Source organism: Neovison vison, chromosome 5, assembly GCF_020171115.1.
Source record: "Neovison vison isolate M4711 chromosome 5, ASM_NN_V1, whole genome shotgun sequence".
In the NCBI taxonomy this organism is placed as follows: Eukaryota; Metazoa; Chordata; class Mammalia; order Carnivora; family Mustelidae; genus Neogale; species Neogale vison.
The window spans coordinates 152,282,342-152,305,706 of record NC_058095.1 but is presented as its reverse complement, the minus strand read 5'-3'; the positions used below and the strand labels follow the sequence as shown (position 1 = coordinate 152,305,706).

Sequence of the window (23,365 nt, the reverse complement as noted above, 5' to 3'; positions counted from 1 at the left end):
GAGAGGCTGTTTTTTTCTGCTGACTGTGGTCATGCATGGCTGAATGACTTATGGACAAGACCAGCAGCCACATCCATATCTCAAAGTCATTAATTACTGAGAAGCGGACTCAGCCCAGAACCACTCAGAGGACAGAAAATCCTTCAAGTGATCAGAATAATCAGAGTCATTTTTATCACATTCTGATTTCTCAGCTCACCTCTCAAACGTAGGCTGTTTTCTACGGTCCAGGAGAAACACTGGGAATGGTCCCGAGAGTTTTCATGATGTGAACATCGGAAGGAAAGGGCCAGATGTGATCTTAGAAGGAAGGAAAACAAGACTGGGGAGAAGCCTAGGGATTAAGGAAAAGTCCCAAATTTCAAAACGGTACATGCCAGAAATAGCCCTCGTGAGCAGGGTAGCAATACCCTGGTAAATCCTAAAATAGATCACTGAAGAGATGGGTTCAAGTGCTTCCTAAAGAAAGAAGCCCCCACCAGGAGCCAGCATGATTCCTGAGAGTGAGAAGCACCATACTGGACCCAGTCACTTTGGAGCAGTTTACTAAGATGCTTTACAACTTCTCCCACACTGTGCTTGTAGACAGGAAGGAGAAATGTGGGCCTGGCAACCATCCAGATAGACTCAGCTACGGCACCAGGGATGGTGAACCAGCCCCTGTGGTCCTAGGCTTGCATCCATTCATTCAAGCCAACAAAATATTCCCTCTTCCAGCATGCACCTAGACAGTGGAGATTTAGTGCAGGGCCCCCTTCTAGGCAAGGGGTAGAGAAACACTGCTCGGTCTCTGTTTTCGGGGGGTTTATAAGCTCGTGGTGGGAGAGGACAAGTGCATGTGTAATGGAAACACAAGCCAGAGAGACAACATCACAACAAAGAAAGTACCAAGTGCCACACGCGTGGACGGAGACAAAGGTCCCTTCTGGTTAGAAGATGAAAAAGGCTTTGCATGAGAGGTGGCATTTGAGGTGGAGATTCGAGGGAGGACGCAGGGGGTAGGGAGGAAAGGCATTAGCTCCAAACAGCGTGAGCAGAGGCACAGACGAGGAAATAGATGACGCACAAAGTCCAATCTGGTTGCAGCAGGGAGACTGGGAAGGACATGAGCACGGCTATGGGGCGTTCCTCTCGCCAGGAACGCACCACGAGGTGTCCTTGGTGGGTAGGCAGTCCGCTGGCTTCGGGAGCCACAGACAGACATTTGAATTCTGCCACGGCCGCCTCTTCAGTCGTGAAATTGAGCAAGTTCTGGAACTTCTCTAAACTCTGGTCGCTTCCGCTCTAGAATGAATGTGACTATAGAGCCTACCTCAGAGGGTCACTCTGGGGGTTAAATGAGGTGCTGTGTAGTGTGAGGCTTGGCATAGATTAAGTGCGCCCTGAAGGCACCTGAATAAAGCCCAGGATGAAGCTGGCCAACCTCAGCCTCTGCAGGTTTTCTGGGGCAGCGTGGGATCGCCTTGCTTACAGAAAGTGGCAGAGCAGAAAGTCATGTCTTTCTAATGTCTGGTCCCAATCTAGTTCAGCAGGGAGCCCCTGGAGGCTGAGGCCCAGACAAGAAGCACCTCCCAGGGGACCTAGGTGGCTCAGTGGGTTAAGCCTCTGCCTTCAGCTCAGGTCATGATCTCCGGGTCCTGGGATCGAGCCCTGCATTGGGCTCTCTGCTCAGCAGGGAGTCTGCTTCCCCCTCTCTCACTGCCTGCTGCTCTGCCTACTTGTGATCTCTCTCTCTCTGTCAAATAAATAAATAAAATCTTAAAAAAAAAAAAAAAAGAAGAAGGAGCACCTCCCCACCAGGAGAAGAGAAGGGCAGTGCAGGTGGGTTCTACAGAACTCGGCAACTGACCCGATGTAAGCTCTGAAGAAGCAGCAGGCGAGCGTTCTGTGACCCTAGGTTTTCAGCTTAGGGGACCAGCTGAGTGGTGGTCTCCTCCAAATAAGCGAGAAAGTCAGGAGGAGGGAGGGTATATCGGAAAGATACAAGGGAAATGACATGGAATTCCAAAGAGGCAGGCTCCGTGAAAGCCCGGATTCAGCAGTTTGGAAGAAGCAAGGAAGTGAGGCTGTGCGGTCATCCTCCCAAATTTGGAATTCTAGGGCAGGGGGAGGGTGGCGGGTGTCTTCCTCTCTATAGAAGGAATCCCACAGAGACTACAGGGAATATACTGCAGGTTTTTAGAAGATGATAAGCTGGGAGAGTGACTAATATGAAGATGACCAAGTCGGGATTCAAAACAGTCTTACAAGGCTAGAATTAAGCCTCTGCCTTCAGCTCAGGTCATGATCCCAGGGTCCCAGGAGGGAGCCCCACATCCAGCTCCCTGCTCTGCGGGAAGCCTTCTTCTCCCTCTCTCACTCCCCCTGCTTGTGCTCCACCCCCCCACACGCCTCTCTGTGAAATACATAAGTAAAATCTTTAAAAAGAAAAAAAAAAGAATAAGGATTTCAATGAAATTTAAAAATAAAAAATAAATAGAAGGCTAGAATTGTAGCTTGGAGCACAAGACAATAATAGCTAACTCATATATCACCTCCTCTAACCTTTCTCATAGGGAAGATACTATCATCAGCTTCATTTTAAAGATACAGAAACTGAAACAGAGAGGTTAAGTAATAGACCAAGGTCACACAGCTACTAAGGGCAGATCCGGGATTTGGCCAAGAAGTCAAGCTTCAAGGTCTGCGCTCTGAAAAGATGGGGGGAAAGGAAAGCGGATGGGGAAGGACAGGAAAGGAGGGAACTGGTCATTATGGAGGACTCAGTGTGTGCCAGACCCCAGAGTTCACCTGAGGGAACCCTCAGCAAGCAGAGAAGATGTGGAAGAAGGCAAGGCGGTTTCGAGTCCATCTAGTGGACAAAGAGGACCGTGTGATGGAGGGTGTTCGTATTCCCGGGCTGTGAGAGGCACTAAGGACGAGGTCAGAACTAAATTTTCTCTGCTGACCCTGTTCCAGGGTGAAATGCTCCTTATTCTGGTGTCGAGGAGCAGAAATCTTCAACCGTTTCTGTGCAGGAGATCCACATTTTTTGTTCTCTTTTGAGAGAGAAAGAGCCTGTGTGCGCACACACACGCAAGCAGGGAGAGGGGGGACAGAGAGAGAGAGAGTCTGAAGCGGACTCCACACGGAGTGCAGAGCCCCACGCAGGGCGGCATCGAACGACCCCAAGATCATGACGTAACCGAAATCAAGAATGGGAGGCTGAACCAACGGAGCCTCCCCCCCACCCCCCACGATGGCCCTGCGGACCCGCATTTCTGTCCGTGAAGACCCTGGTCTCCAAGTCCGGCCTCGGACTCTGCCAGCGGTGGCGTCTGGTATGTGCCGCGTCTTGCTTGGTGAGCGGGGGGTGCGGCTGGCGTTTGGTGCGGGGTCTGCGGTTGCCCCTGGGCGTATGGGTGTCGCCGTGCGTGTGTCCCTGCACGGTGAACGTGAGTCTGTGCGCGTGAGCGAGGATGTGCACAGGTGCCTGCCTGGCGAGGTTGGTGCAGATGCGCGGTCACCTGTAGAACCAGCGGCGTCCGCACGGGGGCGCCCACGCGGTGTGAGCCCTCCAGTGGGCATCGGCTTTAGAACCCTAGTGGAGCTGGACCACAGGCTGGACGGCTCGCCGCCCTGGGCAAGGGCAGACCCCTCCCCACCCCTACCCCCACCCGTCCCAGTAAGACTTAATAAAGGCGCGGGAAGCAGAAGCAGGAAGAGCGGGGCAAAGCGGAGGCGCCGTCACTTCCCCCACGAGAACCCGCGCGCCCCCTGCAGGATAGAATCGGAGCTGCAGCCGGAATAGGACGTTCAAGGGGAAGAGCACTACCGGTCAGGCTCACAACTCCGCCAGTCCCAACTTGAAATGGGGGGAGAGGCTGGTTGTCAGTACGACGACATGGGTATTTCCCCGGGTGATCTAAATGGATCCCAGATAATTCTATAATAGCGTCTGCTGGTCCCTCTTGGGGTGGTTAGGGTGGCTCCACCCCCTACCAAGGCCACGCCCAGCGTCCGCATCCCCGTTTGCTGACTAGGCTGTGTATTCGGGCTTCCCACCTGCTTCTACTGGAGCTTGCAGACCTACTCCAGTAGTTCTATCCGGGAAGAGGGTGGGAGAAGGGCACGTTCTGGGGAGGGAGCAGAACCAGGAGGCAGATCAGTGGAGTCCGGGGCTTAGGGATCAGGGAAGATGTTGGGTCAGGGCTGAGCAGCCAGGCAGGCTGGAAAGAGCAGGCAGGAAGGTCATGACGAAGACAGATCCACTGCCTGGAACCCAAACATTAGCCCGCAGAACAAAGCGAGGGGTCTGAGGTCCAAGTTCAAACAGGAGAGCGGGCATCAGCTGATCTCCAGGAACTTGGGAGCTGAGCAAAGCAGAGCCAGGGCGCTGAGCCAAGGAAGGGTCTCGCGCAGCAGAGAATCAGTTTAGTAGGGGCAGTCGTAGGAGTCCTGCAGAGCAGGCTGAAACTCCCAGATAAAACTGGCTCAGTATTTGCTGGTGGATTAAATGAGAACATCTGGTTATAGTAAGATAGAAAACAGCCTTAATTTCCCTCTGCCTCTCTTGCCAAAAGTCCACATATTGTGTTCTGGAGAAAATCAGTCTCCCAACAGGATGGCTGGTCTAGTTTTTATACAGGGACTATATTTGGTACATGGGAACCAAACATATTGATCCAAAGAAATTTAATTAAAGGCAGGACTTGTTCTCTCGTATCCCCCAGCCCCCATCACTCAGCTTTATGCCTGGACTTAGAAGTCATTCCTTCCCTGGCAAGGGTTAGGTGGCATCCCTTGGGTTTGCTCAGGACCATTTAAAACATCAATTTAGATGGTGAATTATATATTCATTAAATTCACTCTAACATATATTAATACGTTGGTTTAAATACAATAACATTAATACAACATATATAACATTTCCTACTTTAAACAATGTTCTGTTCTAGGGCAAAGACAAAGTCTCTTCTTTATTGCTGTGTTCCCAAGTGCCCAGCACAGAGCCCGAGCATTGCCCCAAAGTATTTAAGTGAATAGCGAATCAGGAAGATTCGCTGAAATATTTCTCTTTTGACACATTCACAGAACTCAGATTTCAAACTAGAAATGGCTTTAGAGATGACCTATTCTATCTTCCCAACCAGTGCTGGGACTACCATTTTAGCAGAGAATCATTAGCCTCCCCTGGATACATGTAGCCAGTTCTTCTTCTCCTTCTTCTTCTTTTATTTTTTAAGAGAGAGCCCGTGCAAGAGTTGGGGGAGAGGGAGAGAGACTTTCAAGCAGACTCCTGCTGAGCGCAGAGCCCAACACGAGGCTTGATCTCAGGACTCTGAGATCATGACCTGAGCCCAGACCGAGTCAGACGCTTAACCCACGAAGCCACGTATGTGCCCCTCTAGGCGGTTCTTTCTGAGACAACCTCCTCCATTCTGGGGCCGCACTCAAAGAAGTTTCTTTTTCATAGTGCCCCTAAATCTGATTCCATAGCAAAGTTTACCCAATGGTGCTACTTGTCTCTTTCCCACTCCCCCTCCTTGACCACAGTCTTTCTCTTTGTTTTCCAAGTAAAAATAACTGCCCATGTGAATTTAACTCAAGAACCCCTCATCCTCCATGTCACCGTCCTCTAGAATCAGTGAATGTGGTTTATGTCCACGTCCCTTAAAATATGGTGCCCGACACCAGCACTATGCAATTTAAGTACAGAATACAGGAGGCAGGGGCTTACTGCCCTCCTCATTCTGACATTCTCATACTATTAATGGTACCTTAGATGGAATTAACCTTCCCACCTGCTCTGCAAGGACCTTTCTGTCAGTGCTCATCAAGTCTCCAGCAAGGAGTGCTCAGGGCCGACCTTGATGCCTCTCATCCCTCACAAGTCACTCCATTGCGGGCTTACCAGTTCTACCTCTAAACATCTTCCTTGCCTGTTCCCTTGCTGCCCCCTGGTTCTGGTTCTAACATGAAATACAGCAGGATCTCTCGAAAACGCGGGCCACCAGCTCCTCCAAGTCGAAACTTCTTCATAGAGTTTAAAGGTCCCTTGGCAAGCTCCCCTTTCCTGACACCTGCAGGCTGATTTTTCCCATCTCCCCACACAACTCTGAGCCCCTACACAATGCCATTCCCTTGGGTGCTCAGGCCCTTGGTCCCCTCCTGCTCTGAGACCTTTGCCTTTCGGGCCAGACACGGCTCTACACGCTCTGCACAGAGGGACTCATTTAATTCTCACCACCGCCCTCTGAAGGTATTTTACAGATGGAGGAGCTCCTGGGTCATTATTCCCATTTTACAGATGGAGGAGCTCCTGGGTCAAACATTTTGCCCAGAGTCATGCAGTTAATAAGCGCAGAGCCGCATGAGTCCCGGAGCCTGAAATGCCCTCCCTGTCTCTCTCCTTGGCCAACTTCCACCTATCTTTCAAGACGGACCCCGTGCTAGTTCTCCTGGGAAGCCCGCCTGCTCCCTGAACTTTACCACCAGATAGCACTTACCATGCCGAGCTGATTGTCTGCTAAATGATTGTCAGCACACCCACGGAGGACAGGCTTCTGTCCTTTTCCTCACTGCATCCCCACACCTATATTCTGTGCCAGGAACCTAATGAATGCTTTGATGAAGGCACTCATTAGTGAATAACTGAATTAACTACCCACAGGCTTCCTTTGTAGCTGTAATATGACATCACAGCCATTTGCCAAATTGTCAACCTTTGGTAATCAATTTTTCCTGTAATACATACAAAAAACCTGGCCAAAGCCTAACTGGGAAACCAGCTGGCTCCCGAAGGGCAGCTTAATTATCCCGAGTTCATTTAAGAGCAGTAGAGCTTTCTGAATATTCTGGAATGACCGAAAAAGGCAGAGCAGCAGGGAGCTCTGAAATCACCAGCTCCAGCAGACGGTGTCCCCAGAAAGGGTCCTCTGAGTGTGTCTCCCTGGGGAGGGGAGGTCGTCGAAGGCAGGGACAGAGGACACTGGAGAGAGCTGATTTGTGGTACGTATGGTCCGCTGGGCAACAAGCTGAGCAAGGAGCAGTGAACCCTGTGAAAAATAAACCCGACCCCTTTCCACACAAAATATTTACAGGAGAAAACAAGTTCTGAAGATTAGACGAGCAAGTGAAGCCTTAAGGAGATGTGGAAGAACCCAGCACTCGCCTCGCTCCCCTACCTGTGCAAACACCAAAGGAGAATTCACGCTGTGCTCTGGGCATCCCCAGACTGGCCCCCAACCCAGGGCTAATGAACACGTCACCTGTCAAATGCAAATCAACACACCCAACACCCGCACCTATCAACTACCTTCTCTGTCAAGCTTGCACACACTGAGCCTCTTCCTGGGTCCCAATTCCCCCATCCCCCAATCCCACCCCGCTTCCCCTGCCCGGGGCCAGGTACAGACCATGTAGGACCGCCCCTACCCCAGAGCCTCTGAGGTGGTTCAGGCTAGCCAGTCCTGAACCTGCTGAGCCTTCCCAGGGAAAACCACAGTGAAGGTGTTGGCCAGGGTTTCCTCTCCCTCCTGCCACTCCCACTGGCTCTGGGGCTTCCCCAGTGGCCCGGTGTGGGGAGCCGGCCTCCAGCTTCTAGGGGTCTGTGAGTTTAAAAACTTCTTCCTTCATGACAGCATTCTGGGTCTGTGTGTCTTACCATCCTGGACTGAAACAGATCCCAACATTTTATCTATCTATCTATCTATCTATCTATTCATAAAATATTTTAGTGTTTATTTGACAGAGAGGAGAGAGAGAGCGTATATGTGTGAGCACACAGGCAGGGGAAGTGGGAGAACAGACTCCCATGCCCAGCAAGGAGCCAGATTCGGGGCTCGACCCCAGGACCCTGGGATCTTGACTGGAGCTGAAGGCAGACACCCAACCCACTGAGCCACCCAGGCACCCCCAGGTACATTTTAAAACATTCTAGTCTGTGTCTGAGTGGTTCAGACGGTTAAGGGTCTGCCTTCAGCTCAGGGCATGATCTCAGCAGGGGGTCTGCTTCTCCCTCACCCTCTGCTGCTCCCCCTGCTCATGCTCTCTCTCTCTCTCTCCCTCCAATAAACAAGTAAATCTTAAAAAAAAAAAAAAGTATATTTCGTGTAATAGGACTATGTTTCTTTTTTTTTTTTTTTTAGGACTATGTTTCTTGATCATTCCACAAACTTTTGAGGTATTAACTAGATATCTTCCATCCCATCCTCCTCATCCTGTAGGTAAGAAAGGGGAACAAAGTGAATTTCAGTGACTTACACAAGGTCATACAAGAATTCGTGGCAAATTCCTGGTTAGCTGTAAGGTCATTCCCCGAACAACAGGGCATAGGGGAAATACACAATTCTGGAATCATGACATCATTTCCTGTCCTGTTTCCTGTCAACCGTTTCTGCCAGAAATGGCAATAATGACCTATTTTCACCAAGCAATAGAATGCTATAGAATTAGATCTCTTTCCTAAATGCAGTTATAAAATCTGGACTGAAGAGGGCAGGAGACGCTCTATTAGAAAACAAAACAAAACAAAACAAAAACTACAGAAGACCAAGAAAAAAGTCCTATGAGAAAGTCATGCATATATTTGAGTATATGATAAATTGATTTATTTTCAAAAAACCTGTATAAATGCTTTAAAAAAAATTAGCAGCAGAGCTGGGACTCAAACTGGTTTGGGAGCTAGTACAAAATGCTGAATATTTCCCTCCAAAATCTGTAGACGACCATACAAAGCTATAAATATGTTCCCCTGTGAGCCTCAGTGATTTTGCCCACATAATGGGGGCTACAGAATGCCATCTTTTGAATAAACATAATTACGTGAAAGCACTTTTAAAATGTGAATGTGATTCAAATCAATATAATTTGATTTTTCCCAGTCCCAGAATTTTTCCCAGTCTTTGAGGCTAGCAATATTTGAGTAAATCTTTATCCTTTTTTTGGCTGCCTAGCCTTGGTTTGGTGCAGCTCTTCCTCAAGGAGGCGAGCAGAAAGTGGATTTTTTTTCTCTGCATTTCCAGCAGGTGCAACCTGTGACAGTTGTAATGAACAGACCCCCGCATGCGTAGGGAGAACCTGACTTCGGAATGCAGCCCAGTCTCACCCTATGGGGTCTAACAAATCCTAAGCATAAACAGTGTGTGTCTGGTGAGCACAGTGTTCTTTGCAATATCATAAATGCGACTGAGGGTTCAGAGGCTCCTGTCTTCTAGGCTTCAGATCCCAGGAAGCAGCTACAGTGGTCCCGGCTGGAAGCAAACTGATGGAACAAAAGTAATGGTCACACACCCCCCCCACCCCCACGATCGAGATGTGAGCTCTCTCGGCGCTGAAAGACCCACTCACAGGGATGAGTGCTACCCTCTCCTGAGCGTCTCTGCCTGGCATTGAACAACGCATTTTCCTCTGCTATCTTGGTTAATCACCATCTAGCAGGTAAGAAAATTGAAGCCCAGGGAAATTAAGACCCTTATTTAGTAAATAGTGAGTCCATTAGATCCAAAGTCCAAGCCCTAAAGAGGAAGGATTTCTCAAAATTTTAATCTGATAAGAGACACCTGGAGATGTTGTTCAAATGCAGGTTTTCATTCAGTAGGTCTGTGGCAGAGCCAAGATCCCATGTTTCTAGTAAGCTCTCAAGTAATGCAGATGCGGCTAGTCTGAGGACCATCGTTGAAGAAGCAAGGCTGTAAATCAGTATGTGTCTTGGGGCGCCTGGGTGGCTCAGTCGGTTAAGTGCTATTGCTCAGGTCGTGATCCTGGGGTCCTGGGATCGAGCCCTGTGTTGGACTCCCTGCTCAGGGAAGGAGCCTGCTTCTCCTTCCTCTGCCCCTCCCCCTGCTTGTGCGCTCGGGCTCTTTCTCTATCAAATAAATAAAATCGTTTAAAAAAAATCAGTATATGTCTTGAAAAATGCCTCTTGCATCTCATAAAAAACATGCAGGGCTCTTCTCCATTTAAGCACCTCCCTAGGGCCTTCTCCCTCTGGCCGAGTTGGTGACACGATAGGAGATTCCCTCTGCATCTATTAAATGTTGCAGTTTAACTCCATGAACAACGTCTTCCATTTGTTCCATCCACTAACCTTTCTCGAAGGCCTCTAGGACCCAGCCCCAGCGGTGGGCACCAAGGATACTGAGATGGATCAGATAAGGTCCTGGCCGCAGGGAGACTATTAATGGAGACTAAGTGTTCGGAAATCTCTGAGGCTTCCAGGAAGGAACACCCTGCACCCTAGGGACGTAGAATTCTCGAATCCTGGCTGCTTTGGCTCCAGGGCCATCTTCACCACAACATGGGCACCTACCGGCACTACGCATTCCATTGCTCTTGGCATAGAGACAATTTTATCGTGGCTCATGGTGTCCAGATTCTACTGTGAAAATACAATTCACCTATCTCACATCAGTATGCATATGAAATTATGTCATTTTTTTGTTGGGGCCAAAACATGCCAAATGTTTCTTGGGCTTATTTTGGGGGTAAAAACTGCCAAAGATGAAACTTGAGTTTTTCTATATGATTTTAAATAACTTTATGTGCACTTGGAATATGGCAAGAAAATAAACTGGAAATTAAAATTATCTTTAGTTTTATTTTACTTTTTAAAAGATTTTGTTTATTTATTCATTTGTCAGAGAGAGAGATGGAGAGAGTGAACAGAAGCAGGGGGAGCGGCAGGCAGAGGGAGAAGGAGGCTCCCCGCCTCCTTTGAGGAGCCAGGAGCCCGATATGGGACTTGATCCCAGGACCCTTAATCTACTGAGCCACCCAGGCTCCCCAGCTTCAGCTTTAACGAGTGAAACTGAAATCTCAGAAAGCAGTCAGAATCTTAGCAAATGGATACTCTCCTGAGATGAAAGGGAAATGCCTTCCAAGAGTGCAGAGATCTATGAAACATGTTATTTGTGAAATATTTTGGAAGGATTTAAATTACTGAAGTCAACTTTCCCTCACTGGTAAGGTAATTCGTTTTCATCTATTTATTAACACTCTTTGCATTGTGTTTACTGTTACTTAATCATAGACTAAGTCACACAGGTCAACCAGCAAGAAATCTGGTTAGGACCTCGGATGGCTCCTAGCTCTTCTCTCTATGTGCATAAACATCCTCGGAAAACTTCCCTAGCACATGCCATTCCTTTATCCCCCCCATTCTTTTTTCTTTTTTTTTAAGATTTTATTTATTTATTGACATAGACTATGAGCAGGGGAGCAGCAGGGGGAGAAACAGGCTCTCCCCTGAGCTGGGAGCCCAATGCGGGGCTTGATCCCAGGACCAGGGACCATGACCTGAGCTGAAGGTAGACGCTTAACCAATTGAACTACCCAGGTGCCCTTTTTACCCCCACTTCTATGGCATAACTGTTAAGGAGATGGGGATTGGGGGCAGAGAGGTAGAGGAGACAGGTAGGGAGGAGAGAAGGTCCACGCTCCTGCAGGCAGCCAGCACTTGACTGCCGGCTTCTAGAACAGCGCTTGGTTTCATTCCACTGAAATCCTGGCATCTCTACTTGGTCATTACTCACTGAGTCATTTGAGGTCATTTAAACCTATCTCCACCCAGATGCTGATAAGATTCTAAACAGGAACACAGGAAGCCAGCTAAGATAATAGATAACGGGAGAAAAAGAAGGACTAATCTCATGAGAAATTACATTAAAGGAGCCTTTTACAGCTGTAATTCTTCTGTGAACTACCGCAAGGTGGTGAAGCCCTGCAAAGCCCTGGAATTGAACTTCAGGTTGGAAGATACTTCAAGGGGCTCTGGGAGTCCAGCTCTCAATTTATGGAGAAAGAAATTTATGAATGAGACACGGAGATTCATTGGCAAAGTCAAGGTCTTGCAGCTAGTTAATGAAAGAGTCAGAGTTTGGGGCATCTGGTGGCTCAGTTGGTTAAGCATCTGCCTTTGGCTCAGGTCATGATCGATCCCGGGGTCTTGGGATCGAGCCCCACGTTGGGTTCCCTCTCAGTGGGGAGCCTGCTTCTTCCTCTGCTGCTCCCCGGCTTGTGCTCTCTCTCTGTCAAATAAGTAAAATCTTAAAAAAAAAAAGAGTCCGAGTTTGAAGTTCGGTCTGCTGACTCCCAATTCAGTGATCTTCCTTTCTGTTGCCCGAGTCCGCGTCCTAAATCATTCCAGTCACACCACTCCACGAGTACAATTTTGCCCTCCTCAGGAACCATCTGTCTCATTCACTGTTTTGTAGTTCAGCCATGTTGCAAATATCCAGAGCCCCCTGGGCGACAGGAGCACAAGGAGAACCTCACGGTCTGGGTCCCTGTCTTCGAGGTGACCCCAGTGCCGCTCCTTGTAGCAATGCTTTCTGAACCCAGCGTTCCCTGTCAGAAATGACTGCTTCCCTCCCTCGGAGAGACACTTGGCTCTCATAGTTGAAATTCCGCTATTAACGGTGACACGAGAGAAGGACAAAGCATGACAGAACTAGAGATACAGCCCGTGGTGGGTCCTGTACCTCAAGACACTGACAGGCTTTATGAAATCAAGTCAAGCAGCTGGCAGGCCACAATGGGGACAGAATTACAAGTGTCCCTGGGGTGTTTTCCTCAAATTCATTCCACAGAACGATCGTCAAAGAGGCCTGTATTTTTCACTGTAACTGTAAATGCTTCTTGTCAGAGACCGTCTGGCTCACAGCCAATCTTTTTTTTTTTTTTTAAGATTTTATTTATTTATTACTTGACAGAGAGAGATTACAAGTAGGCAGAGAGTCAGGCAGAGAGAGAGAAGGAAGCAGGCTCCCTGCTGAGCAGAGAGCCCGATGCGGGGCTCGATCCCAGGACCCCGAGATCATGACCCGAGCCGAAGGCAGCAGCTTAGCCCACTGAGCCACCCAGGCGCCCCCTCACAGCCAATCTTGCAAGGCTCTGGTCACTATTAACCTGCACGAGTCCCTGAAACGCCACAGCTGGACTGAGACATCCTAGAGGGGTCGTAGCAAGAAGCTCTGACGCCGGCAGTGAGGTTACATAACAGCAAGGCCCAAAACAAACAAACGGAAACCCTGGCAGCTCAAAGATTTTCTGTTTTTCTTTCTTCGAGGAGACTTAATCTCATCTAAGTCTAAGAAGATTTGTCTCAGCCTGACATCGCAGGCTTAAGTAGTTCCTTATTTTACAACGCGATATACCCATTTTCATTCCTCACTGGCTCTGAGTTCTGTTCTTGATTTGGAATTATTGGGACATCAGAGAGCCCACTCCACGCTTTCCCAACACCCGCCCTTGTTCTGTTTTCCAACAAGAGTCCAGGAAAATCAGCAGCAACGATTCCATGTGAATAAGGAAATCCCGATGTGAGCCCCCGTTTCCTTTGGAAACATGAATCAGTGTTCCTGGTGTTGAAAATAGATTTCTGTAGCAATTTGTTTGTTTTATAAAGATTTTGATTCAGGATGAAGAACAGGGAGAGATTATGTTAAATTAATTTTACATGTTCTCATCACAGCATTGTCAGTGGACCATATTTTCAAATTACCTCTTGTGTGCAGGGGACACAGCAGATAGAGAACACATTATCTTTAATATAGAAAAGCAGAATCAAGGTGGATAAAATTTTAAGGGGGGAACTATATAATAACTGGAATATGTTACTCCCTGTTTTCTAAGATACATTTGGGGAAGCAGCTATTGGAGTCATACGGAAATCTACCATTGTTCTTTAGCCATTTTGGAGCTAACTTTGAATGTCAATTTTTCAAATAGCTGGGTTTCATTAAGGAATATAGAACAAAGGGTAATAAGACAAAAAAATTTTTTTTTAAAAAGATGAACCAAGGGGCTGAGCCTGGATGGCTCAGTAGGTTAAGTGTCTTCCTTCGGCTCAGGTCATGATCCCAGGGTCTTGGGATCGAGCCCTGTGTCAGGCTCCCTGTTTGGCAGAGGAGTCAATTTCTCCCTCTCCCTCTGTCCCTGCTCATGTTCCCTCTCTTGCTCATTCTCCCAAATAAATAAATTCCTTTAAAAAAAATTAAAGGGGTGCCTGGGTGGCTCAGTGGGTTAAGCCTCTGCTTTCGGCTCAGGTCATGATCTCAGGGTCCTGGGATGGAGCCCTGCATTGTGCTCTCTGCTCATCAGGGAGCCTGCTTCCTCCTCTCTCTCTGTCTGCCTCTCTGCCTGCTTGTGATCTCTGTCAAATAAATAAATAAAATCTTAAAAAAAAAAAACTTTAAAAAATTTAGAATATTAAAAAAAAAAAAGATGAACCTGGTAGGGGTGCCTAGCTCGCTCAGTCAGTAAAGCATGTGACTCTTGACCTCAGGGTTGTAGGTTTGAGCCCCACAATGGATATGGAGATTACTTAAAAAAATTTTTTTTCTCCTTAAAAAAAAAATGAACCCAGTAAAGAACAAAGAACTACACTTACCCACGTGACATATCTTCTACGTGCTGCCCAGATGGGAGTGGGACACAGGGGCCATGGAGAAGGAAGAACCACAGAGATGTGCAGAACAGCACCAGTGGTCCCCACAACCCTCCTCTCCTTCTACAATTTCCCTTTGTACCTAGCGAAACCTTCCAGAGGAGAAGGAGCAGTTCTGAAATAGCCCAAAGTAAGTTTACAAGTTAAGGACTCGTAAATATAAATATTTAGAATATAAATATGTATATATTGATATAAATATTTACAATATAAATATAAATATTTATAAGAAATAGAACCCTGATTCTTTGAATGGGTGTTCAGGAAAGTTTGTTATTTGAGCGCCTAAGTGGGCTCTCCGAGTCTGAACATGTCCACTGCTTATCTTTATTTTTTTTTTTAAGATCTTATTTATTTATTTGACAGACAGAGATTACAAGTAGGTAGTGAGGCAGGCAGAGAGAGAGGAAGGGAAGCAGGCTCCCCGCTGAGCAGAGAGCCCCATGCAGGGCTCGATTCCTAGACCCTGGGATCATGACCTGAGCCGAAGGCAAAGGCTTTAACCCACTGAGCCACCCAGGCGCCCCGCCCATTGCTTATCTTTAGAATTCTCCTGACTTTAAGTAAATATTCTCTCTTCATTCTTTGGCATGAATTGTGCTCTAATGACGTGAATACTTTACACAAAATCCCATAAAACATTATGCTTTAGTAACTTCCTAGTTAACATTTTCTTTCATTTTCTTTACTGGGGCCAAGGTACAGTTTTGCCATTTGGCTGCGAAAAGACTCTATTTCATAAAACATCAATGGGCGATTTTTAACCTAATAAACCCACAGCTTACGGCAGATTTGCCAACACATCGGAAAGACAGAAAGCAGGGGCAGATAGTGATTCTTATAACGACATAAAAGCAAACAGTTGTTTCCCTGGTGGTATCCTTAGGTATGAAAATGCCTTTAAAGAAAAAAAAAACTCCCTCTCTAAGAATCATATACTTGTAATAGAGTTTCTAACAGGTGACATACTGAATGCTTGCTTACACATTTTTTTTAAATAAATAAAACCAAGTAACAAAAAGGTAAAGTTCATGAGCTACTTTTGAAATTCTTCTTGCTCTGCTATGTTATCATTAAATATGATTTAAAAAAAAATAGAAACCCCTCTGTAAACAGAATTCTTTCCTCAGCACTGTCCTTCCAGTCATAAGCTCCTATTGCCCTAAATATGTACATGAATATTCCTATACGCTTCTGCTCCTGTGTGTAAGTACCTCATGCTCAGTCGGCGAGGAAATATAGGAATACGGGATAACATAGGATTTACTGATAATAGGTATGTGTACATGTGTATATGTGTGTGTATTAGATGTGCACATACCTGTTATAAAATCCTCCATGAAACTGAAAAGAGCTTTTAAAACAGTCATTTCTGCAGGGCGCCTGGGGGGGCTCAGTTGGTTAAGCAGCCGACTCTTGATTTCATCTCCTGTCATGATCTCAGGGTGGTGAGATCGAGCCCCACGTCAGGCTCCAGGCTCTGTGCTCAGGGGTTCAATGGGGAGTCGGCTTGAAATTCTCTCTCTCTCTCTCTCTCTCCTTCTGTCCCCCCTCCCCGCACACTCACACACACACACACACTCTCTCTCTCTCTCTCTCTCTCAAATAAATCAATAAATCTTTAAGAATAGATGCATAAAACAGCCACTTGTAGCCTGTCCCTTGGAGTCTATCCCTCAACGCAGTCGTTATCTGCAGATAACATGGCCTGATCCCCTTTCCCGGGGATTACGTCCCTTCAGGCCACGTTCAGACTGGTCACCCCTCCCAGGCCATGCCCGGCCCTTGACTGAGACGCTCAGTGTTCACAGAGTTAACAGCCGACCGGATGCAGCCGCTTTGGCACAGCGAGGGCAAAAGTGACCGTTTACTTGCACCCCCAAACAAAGCCATTATATTTACCTTCTACTTTGAAGATAGTAAAGTGCGGTCGGCAATGGAAAGAACCCAACGCGTTACCTGCGCAGTTCATCCACAGACCCTGGTAAACCCAAGTGGCGGTTATCACCGAGGATGCTCGCGTGGTCACTTTCCACTCATTGGAGGCGGTGGCCGCGACGAGAGCTCCAAACCCTCCGACGCCGAACACCAGCGCTGAGATCTGCGCCCTGGACATGTCGCTCTCCCTTCTGCAGTGACAGCGTCCACACAGCACGCTTTGGTGGCCTAGGCATGCAGCGGGCGCCTGGCGCTCGGGCAGGTGTCACGGCCAGTTAACGCGCATAGGGGACCGCATGTCAGCCTCGGGTGGCCCGCGGGAGGACGGAATTCAGGAAGAAGTCGGCATCCCCGACGGCATTTTAAAGATAGCCTAAGATGATCTCTCCAATTTCCTACACGGAGATTTACTAAAAATTCGCAGATGGATTTTTAAACGTTTTGACTTCGCAGATTTTTTTCCCCTGGCACCATAGTTAATGCTTAATTTTCTGTTAGCCTGAAGCTTAACGAACCATGCAATAACCAGATATTACAAAGTACAAATTATACAGTAACAGTGAAGGCTTATTTGGCCAATTGCTTTAGTCTCGCATGCTTCTGAATCTTCATACAAATGCAATCCTATCCCACGGATTCTGTAACCTTGTTTTTGCACACATTATGTCCGTGAGAATGTAGCTGTCGCTCATTAAATAGTACAGCTGAAAAATTGCACTTCGTTAAACAGATACACTACAATTTATCCATTTTCCTGGAGATGAACTTCTCCCCCACCCCCATCTGCCTCCCCTCAACAGTGGCTGGAAAAGGTGTTAAGGTTCTCAATGAATTTCTCTCTCTCTCTTTTTTTTTAAGACTTTATTTTTATTTATTTAACAGACAGAGATCACAAGTAGACAGAGAGGCAGGCAGAGAGAGGGGGGGGAAGCAAGATACCCGAGGAGCAGAGAGCCCGACTCTGGGCTCGATCCCAGGACCCTGGGATCATGACCTGAGCCAAAGGCAGAGACTTTAACCCACTGAGTCACCCAGGTGCCCCTGAATTTCTCTTTATGCACCTGCACAAGAATTTCTCCAGGGTAATCTTAAATACAGAACTGTTAAGGAGTCGGAAATAAGAGGGAACTAGTCCTCCAACTTTATAGACAATACTAAATTGCCCTACTGAGAAATTCTAGAAGGTTACCATCCCACTACCTGTAGGTGAGTCCCCATTGCCTTACTTCATAACATGTGGTATTGGGATGTTCTTAGAATTGCTGGGCTTTTGGGGGTGGGGTTGGTCACTCTGATGAGTGTAAAGGTATCACATTTGGATGACTTTTGTATTTGTGGATTAATGATGAAGCTGAGTATGTTGTCATGTATTTCTTGGTTCTTGTGTTTTCATCTACAAAGACATTTGTCATTTTTACTCACGTAATTCTTTGAGTTGCATGACTTTTTATAATTTTTTAAAAAATTTTGTTTTTTTACTTGACAGAAGGAGAGAGAGCACAAGCCACAGGAACAGCAGGCAGAGGGAGAGGGAGAAGCAGATTCCCTGCTGAGCAGGGAGCCGGATGTAGAGCTGGATCCCAGGACTCCGGGATCATGACCTGAGTGGAAGGCAGACGCTTGACCAGCTAAGTCACCCAGGCGCCCCTATAATTTAGTTTTAGTTCTATATATATCCTGGATAGTAAACTTAAAAAAAAAAAAGAAGATTTTCTTTATTAGAGCAAGAGCATGAGTCGGGGAGTGGAAGATGGGCAGAGGGAGAGGGAGACCCCATGCTCAGTGGGAGTAATCCCAGAATCCTGACATCATGACCTGAGTCGAAGTCAGATACTTAACCAACTGAGCCACCCAGGTAGGTGCTCCTGGATAGTAATCTTTCATTGATTACTCATGTTGCAAATATCTTCCCCCAGTTTGTGTTTTATCTTTATTTGGCTACTTGATAAAGATTCTGAATTTTAATGTAGTCGAATTTATCAAGCTCTCACTAAATGATTTTTACGTCTGAGATCTTGATTCAGAAATCCCCCTCAGAGATACCAAATTCATTATCCTCTACTCCTATTTCAAAGTTTCAGCTTTTACATTTAAGTTCTTAAATCATCCAGAATTGATTTTTCTGTTTTATGATTTAAGGACCTATTTCATTTTTTAATATGGGAACCCAGTTTCTCTGTCCCTACTAACAGTCTCATTTTTCTCTACAGATTTGTAGCCATATCAGATATCAGCAATTGCATGACCTGTTTTTGGATTCTCTAATCTGTTCCATCGATCTCGTCTGTTCCTGCACCACACGATAATCTCTTAATTATTCTAATTCTATAAAAGTTTCTTGAGATCTTGTGGATGTTTCTTACTTTGTTCTTCTTTTTCAAGAGTGAGCCTTTGTTTTTTGTTTTTTTTGTTTCTTACCTCCGCTGTTCCTTTCATATTTTAGAATAAATTTATCAAGTTAAACATGTATGGGGCGCCTGGGTGGCTCAGTGAGTTAAAGCCTCTGCCTTTGGCTCAGGTCATGATCTCATGGTCCTGGGATCGAGCCCCGCATCCGGCTCCCTACTCGGCAGGGAGCCTGCTTCCCCCTCCCCCTCTGTCTGCCTCTCTGACTCTTGTGATCTCTCTTTCTCTGTCAAATAAATAAATAAAATCTTAAAAAAAAAGTTATACATGTATATGCTTACTGGGACGTTTGTTGGAAGAAAGTAAATAACTTTATAAAGTTGAGTCTTCCTCACAATGAGTATCATATGTCTCTTCATTTAACCCATTTTTAGTGCCTTTCAGTAAAATTATATACTTTAAGTCTTGTTACAGTTTTTGCTTGATTTATTTATTTATTTTTTAAGTTCTTATTTTTAAGTAATCTTTACACCCACCATGGGGCTCAAACCTACAACCCTAAGATCAAGGGCCACGTGCTCCAACAACTGAAGCCAGCCAGGTGCCCCAGGCTAGATTTATTCTTGAATTTAGGACTCAATCTAACACGTATTTTACCTAACATATGATTTTTCTGATTTTCTTCTGATGTACACAGTTGATCCTTGAACAGCATGGTCACTAGGGGTGTCAACCTCCACACAGTCAAAAATCCATATAAAACTTTTGACTCCCCCAAAATGTAAATAATAGTCTACTGTTGACCAGAAGCCTTACTGATAACATAAACAGTTAACACATATTTCTTATGCTATATGTATCATATACTGTATCCTTACAATGAAGTAAGCTAGAGAAAAGAAAGCATTATTAATAAAATCATAAGGAACAGAAAATACATTTATAATACTGCTACTGTATTTATTTAAAAAATCCACAGGTAAGTGGACCTGCTCAGTTCAAACCCTTGTTGATCAAAGATCAACTGTACATACTGTTTTTCTTCTTTCTTTTTTTTTTTTTTGAGTTTTTTCCACATTTCAATTTTTCCACTCTATTAAATTGGGAGTTACACATTATTTGTACTGTTTAAGAGTTACTCTAGAAATTTTAGTGCATACATAATAAATAAAATCAATCATTGTCTTTACTCTCCTACTGAATAATATAAGGACCTTAAGACGTTTTAACATTAATAACTCCTCTTCTGGCCTACGTTATTTATTTCTATGTTGTTTGATTTTTAGTTCCATAAATTAGAGTTTTCTCTCCTCATATGTTAGCCCCACACTTAGTACTGTATATGTCATTTTTCTTTTTTTGCTTGCTATTCCATTTTGCTTCTCAAAACTTCCTTGTGAGTTTACTATTTTTCTCCTTCCTAAGGTCTATCCTGGGGAGGTTATCTTAGTGAGGGGCTGTTGGTAGTTACCTTAGTTTTGTTTGTCAGATAATATATCTTCTGTGATGGAGTTGGTAGATAATTTTTCTGGGTATATGGTTATAAGTTGACATTTTTTTTTTTTTTGGACTCAGAACTTTGAAGATAGAATGCCATTTTCATCTGGCTTCCATTTTTGCTGTAGAGAAATCCTGAATTGGATTTGTCATTTCTTTGTAGATTAATTCCTATTTTCCCTTTGGCTGATTCTAAGATTCTATTTGGTTTTAGCAGTTTCGGTTTGACTTTCTAAGTAGGAATTTTTTGGTAATCTCCTGTGGCATTTACTGAACTTCTTAAATCTAATGACTCTTATCTTTCATCAATTCTGGAAAACTCTTGGTTCCTTCCTTCTGCAGATGTTACTTCTGCCACTACTATTTCTCTATCTCCTTCTGTAACTTTGGTAAGATTTTGTTTGTTTGTTTGTCCTATTTCTTAACTTCTCTTTAAAATTTTTGATGACTTTATCTCTCCATGCTGCATGTAATTTGCTGTTAATCCATTCAGAGGTTCTAATTTCTAATACTATCCTTTAAAATAAGTCTGGAGTTTCTATGTTATCCTTTTTGTATCTTCCTGTTTCCTTTTTCTAATCTCTTTTTCTTTAGTCGTAATTCAAATGCCAGATACTTAAGTTATGTTCTGTATCTTGTTTATTCTCATATCTATAGTTTTTGGAGGTTGGTCTTTTTTTTTTTCTACTGACCCTCTCACTCATGGTGTTTCGTTAAAAACACATGTTTTGTGATTTATGATTATAAGCTTATGTTCCTGGCAACTTTTTCATGAACATGTTTTGAGGCCTGAGTTGGCTATTTTTTCCCTCTGATAGAATTTATATTTGCTTCTTCCTGTTGTTTAGGTGAGCTATCAACCCAGGACTATTTTTTTTTAAGATTTTATTTATTTATTTGAGAGGAGAGAGAGAGAGAGAGAGAATGAGCAGGGGTGTGTGGGGCAGAGGGAGAGAGAAGCAGGCTCTCTACTGAGCAGGGAGTCTGACGTGGGGGCTCCATCCCAGGACTCCAGGATCATGACCTGAGCTGAAGGCAGACAACCAACAGAGCCACTAAGTCACCCCAACCCAGGACTACTTTATTTGTTACTATTTTTAAAAGATTTTATTTATTTATTTGACAGAGAGAGGGAGAGGGAGGGCACAAACAGGGGGAGCAGCAGGGAGAGGGAGAGGAAGAAGCAGGTTGGATCCCAGGACCCCGAGATCATGACCTGAGCCAAAGACAGATGCTTAATCAACTGAGCCACCCAGGTGCCCCAGGACTACTTTAAATTATCATCTTTTACTAGCCATTCAGTAAGTGTGAATTCTAGTCCCTCATGCAAATGAATGTTGGCTGACTTCTCAAGTAACTTCTGTTTGCCCCTATTCTCAGACCCATGGTTGAGACAGGACGTTCCCTTACCATGACCCAGGAGGGCAGTGATGGAGATGATGATGGGGATGGTGAAGTAATGCTTTTTAATTTTTTCCCCTATAGTTATTACTTTGGGGTGGGAACAAGTTTATGTAGAGTTCTCTGATCCTGACTACAGTATTACATAGTGCTAGGATCCCCAGGTATGGCCAACTGGGAATTAAAATCTCAGTAACCAAGGAGCTTCAGGGTAGCTGACTGGCCTTTCTGTGTTTGTGCTTTCTTCCCATTTTTTTGGCCTCTAAGGATTCCCTTTGCTTTCTTACTAGCTGAAACATTGGGCTAGTCCTACACCTTCGCGGGTGTAGGTAACATCCTCTTTACCCTATAGGAAGCTGCTCTCTAGCTGATTTTATTTTTTTCTTTAATCCCCATTCCTCTTGTCTATGACACGGGAATTTCTATGTGTCCCTACATCCCCGCCCACGCTTAGCATTATGCAATGTCCACGTTTTTGCCAGATGAGGGGTGTAAAGTGACGCCCCTGTTTCAATTTGCATTCATTTGAAACCTGAGTTTGAGCATCTCTTGCACGCTTTTAACTTTTTGTTTCCTTTTAGTTTTTCCTCTTCTGACTTGGTCCATTTTTCCTTTAGGATTCCTCTTGATTTTCCAGGCATTCCTTGTATACTCTGGAGAGACACCCCTTACCGGTTTTAGACATTTCCTCTCTCTTCTCCCAACCTGATATCCACACCTTTTTTCATGGTTGTTGTGATTTTCATCCCATATTAAGTTCTCCTGTCTGCACGTGGGCACATTTTTCTACTCTAATTACTGCTCCGTGTGTGTATCCTTCTGTGGGCACTACCCTGTTTTTATCACTTCTGCTTCTAGATGTATCCTAATATCTGGTAGGAAAGTCCCCTCTCTGTGGTGGTTTTTTTTTTTTTAATAGCAAATCATTTTTATTTTTTTTATCAGAAAGACTTTGTATATACATATAATTTTTAAAAGACAAAAAAGACACGATGGTTTTTGACAAATTTTACTAAAGCCAGATGTATTTTGGGGGTCAGGGCTGAGTTTTTTGGAAAAAAATTTTTTAAAAGCTAACCTTCAATAAAGCATCTTAGAGCACATCAGTTCTATTAAAGAATGGTAAATTGTATATTATAAAAAGTCTTTGATATGAAACACATGGGCTCATACCTTAAAAATTTTCAATCTTTGGGTGGAACCTACTGCTTCTTTTTGGTTTCTGAAGATATAAAATTGCTTTAAATTATAGCAGATCAAACATCACGTACGTGTGGGTGTGAGGCCGAGGCAGAAGGGCTGTCTGAGTGAAAGTTGGCTTAAGAGTCACGAGAACTAGGGTCACCTGGGTGGCTCAGCTTGTTAAGCATCTGACTTCAGCTCAGGTCATGATGTCAGGGCTCCCACTCAGCAGAGAGTCTGCTTCTCCCTCTGCCCCTCCCCCACTCTTGTATGCACACTCTCTCTCAAATAAATGAGTAAAATCTTAAAAAAAAAAAAAAGTCATGGGGCGCCTGGGTGGCTCAGTTGGTTGAGCGTCTGCCTTTGGCTCAGGTCATGATCCCAGGGTCCAGGGATTGAGCTCTGCATCAGGCTTCCTGCTTAGTGGGAAGCCTTCTTCTCCCTCTCCCCCTGCTTGTGTTCCCTTTCTCGCTGTCTCTCTCTCTCTCTGTCAAATAAATAAATAAAATCTTTTAAAAAAAAAAGTCATGGGGCGCCTGGTGGCTCAGTGGGTTGAACTTCTGCCTTCGGCTG

At 45.2% G+C, this 23,365-nt stretch overlaps 1 protein-coding gene across 2 annotated transcripts in view; it reads right to left on the bottom strand.

Annotated features, from left to right (window-relative positions):
- CLDN10 (claudin 10) overlaps window positions 1–16,807 on the bottom strand; it is a 117,751-nt gene extending 100,944 nt beyond the window's left edge. The window contains exon 1 of one of the 2 annotated variants that reach the window (XM_044249967.1): window positions 16,331–16,807. In XM_044249967.1, coding sequence (XP_044105902.1) covers window positions 16,331–16,544 — 214 coding nt within the window. In that variant the 5' untranslated portion in view covers window positions 16,545–16,807. The remainder of the gene's footprint in view (window positions 1–16,330) is intronic. The other variant, XM_044249968.1, reaches the window with a different exon arrangement.
- Between the last annotated feature and the right edge of the window lie 6,558 nt (window positions 16,808–23,365).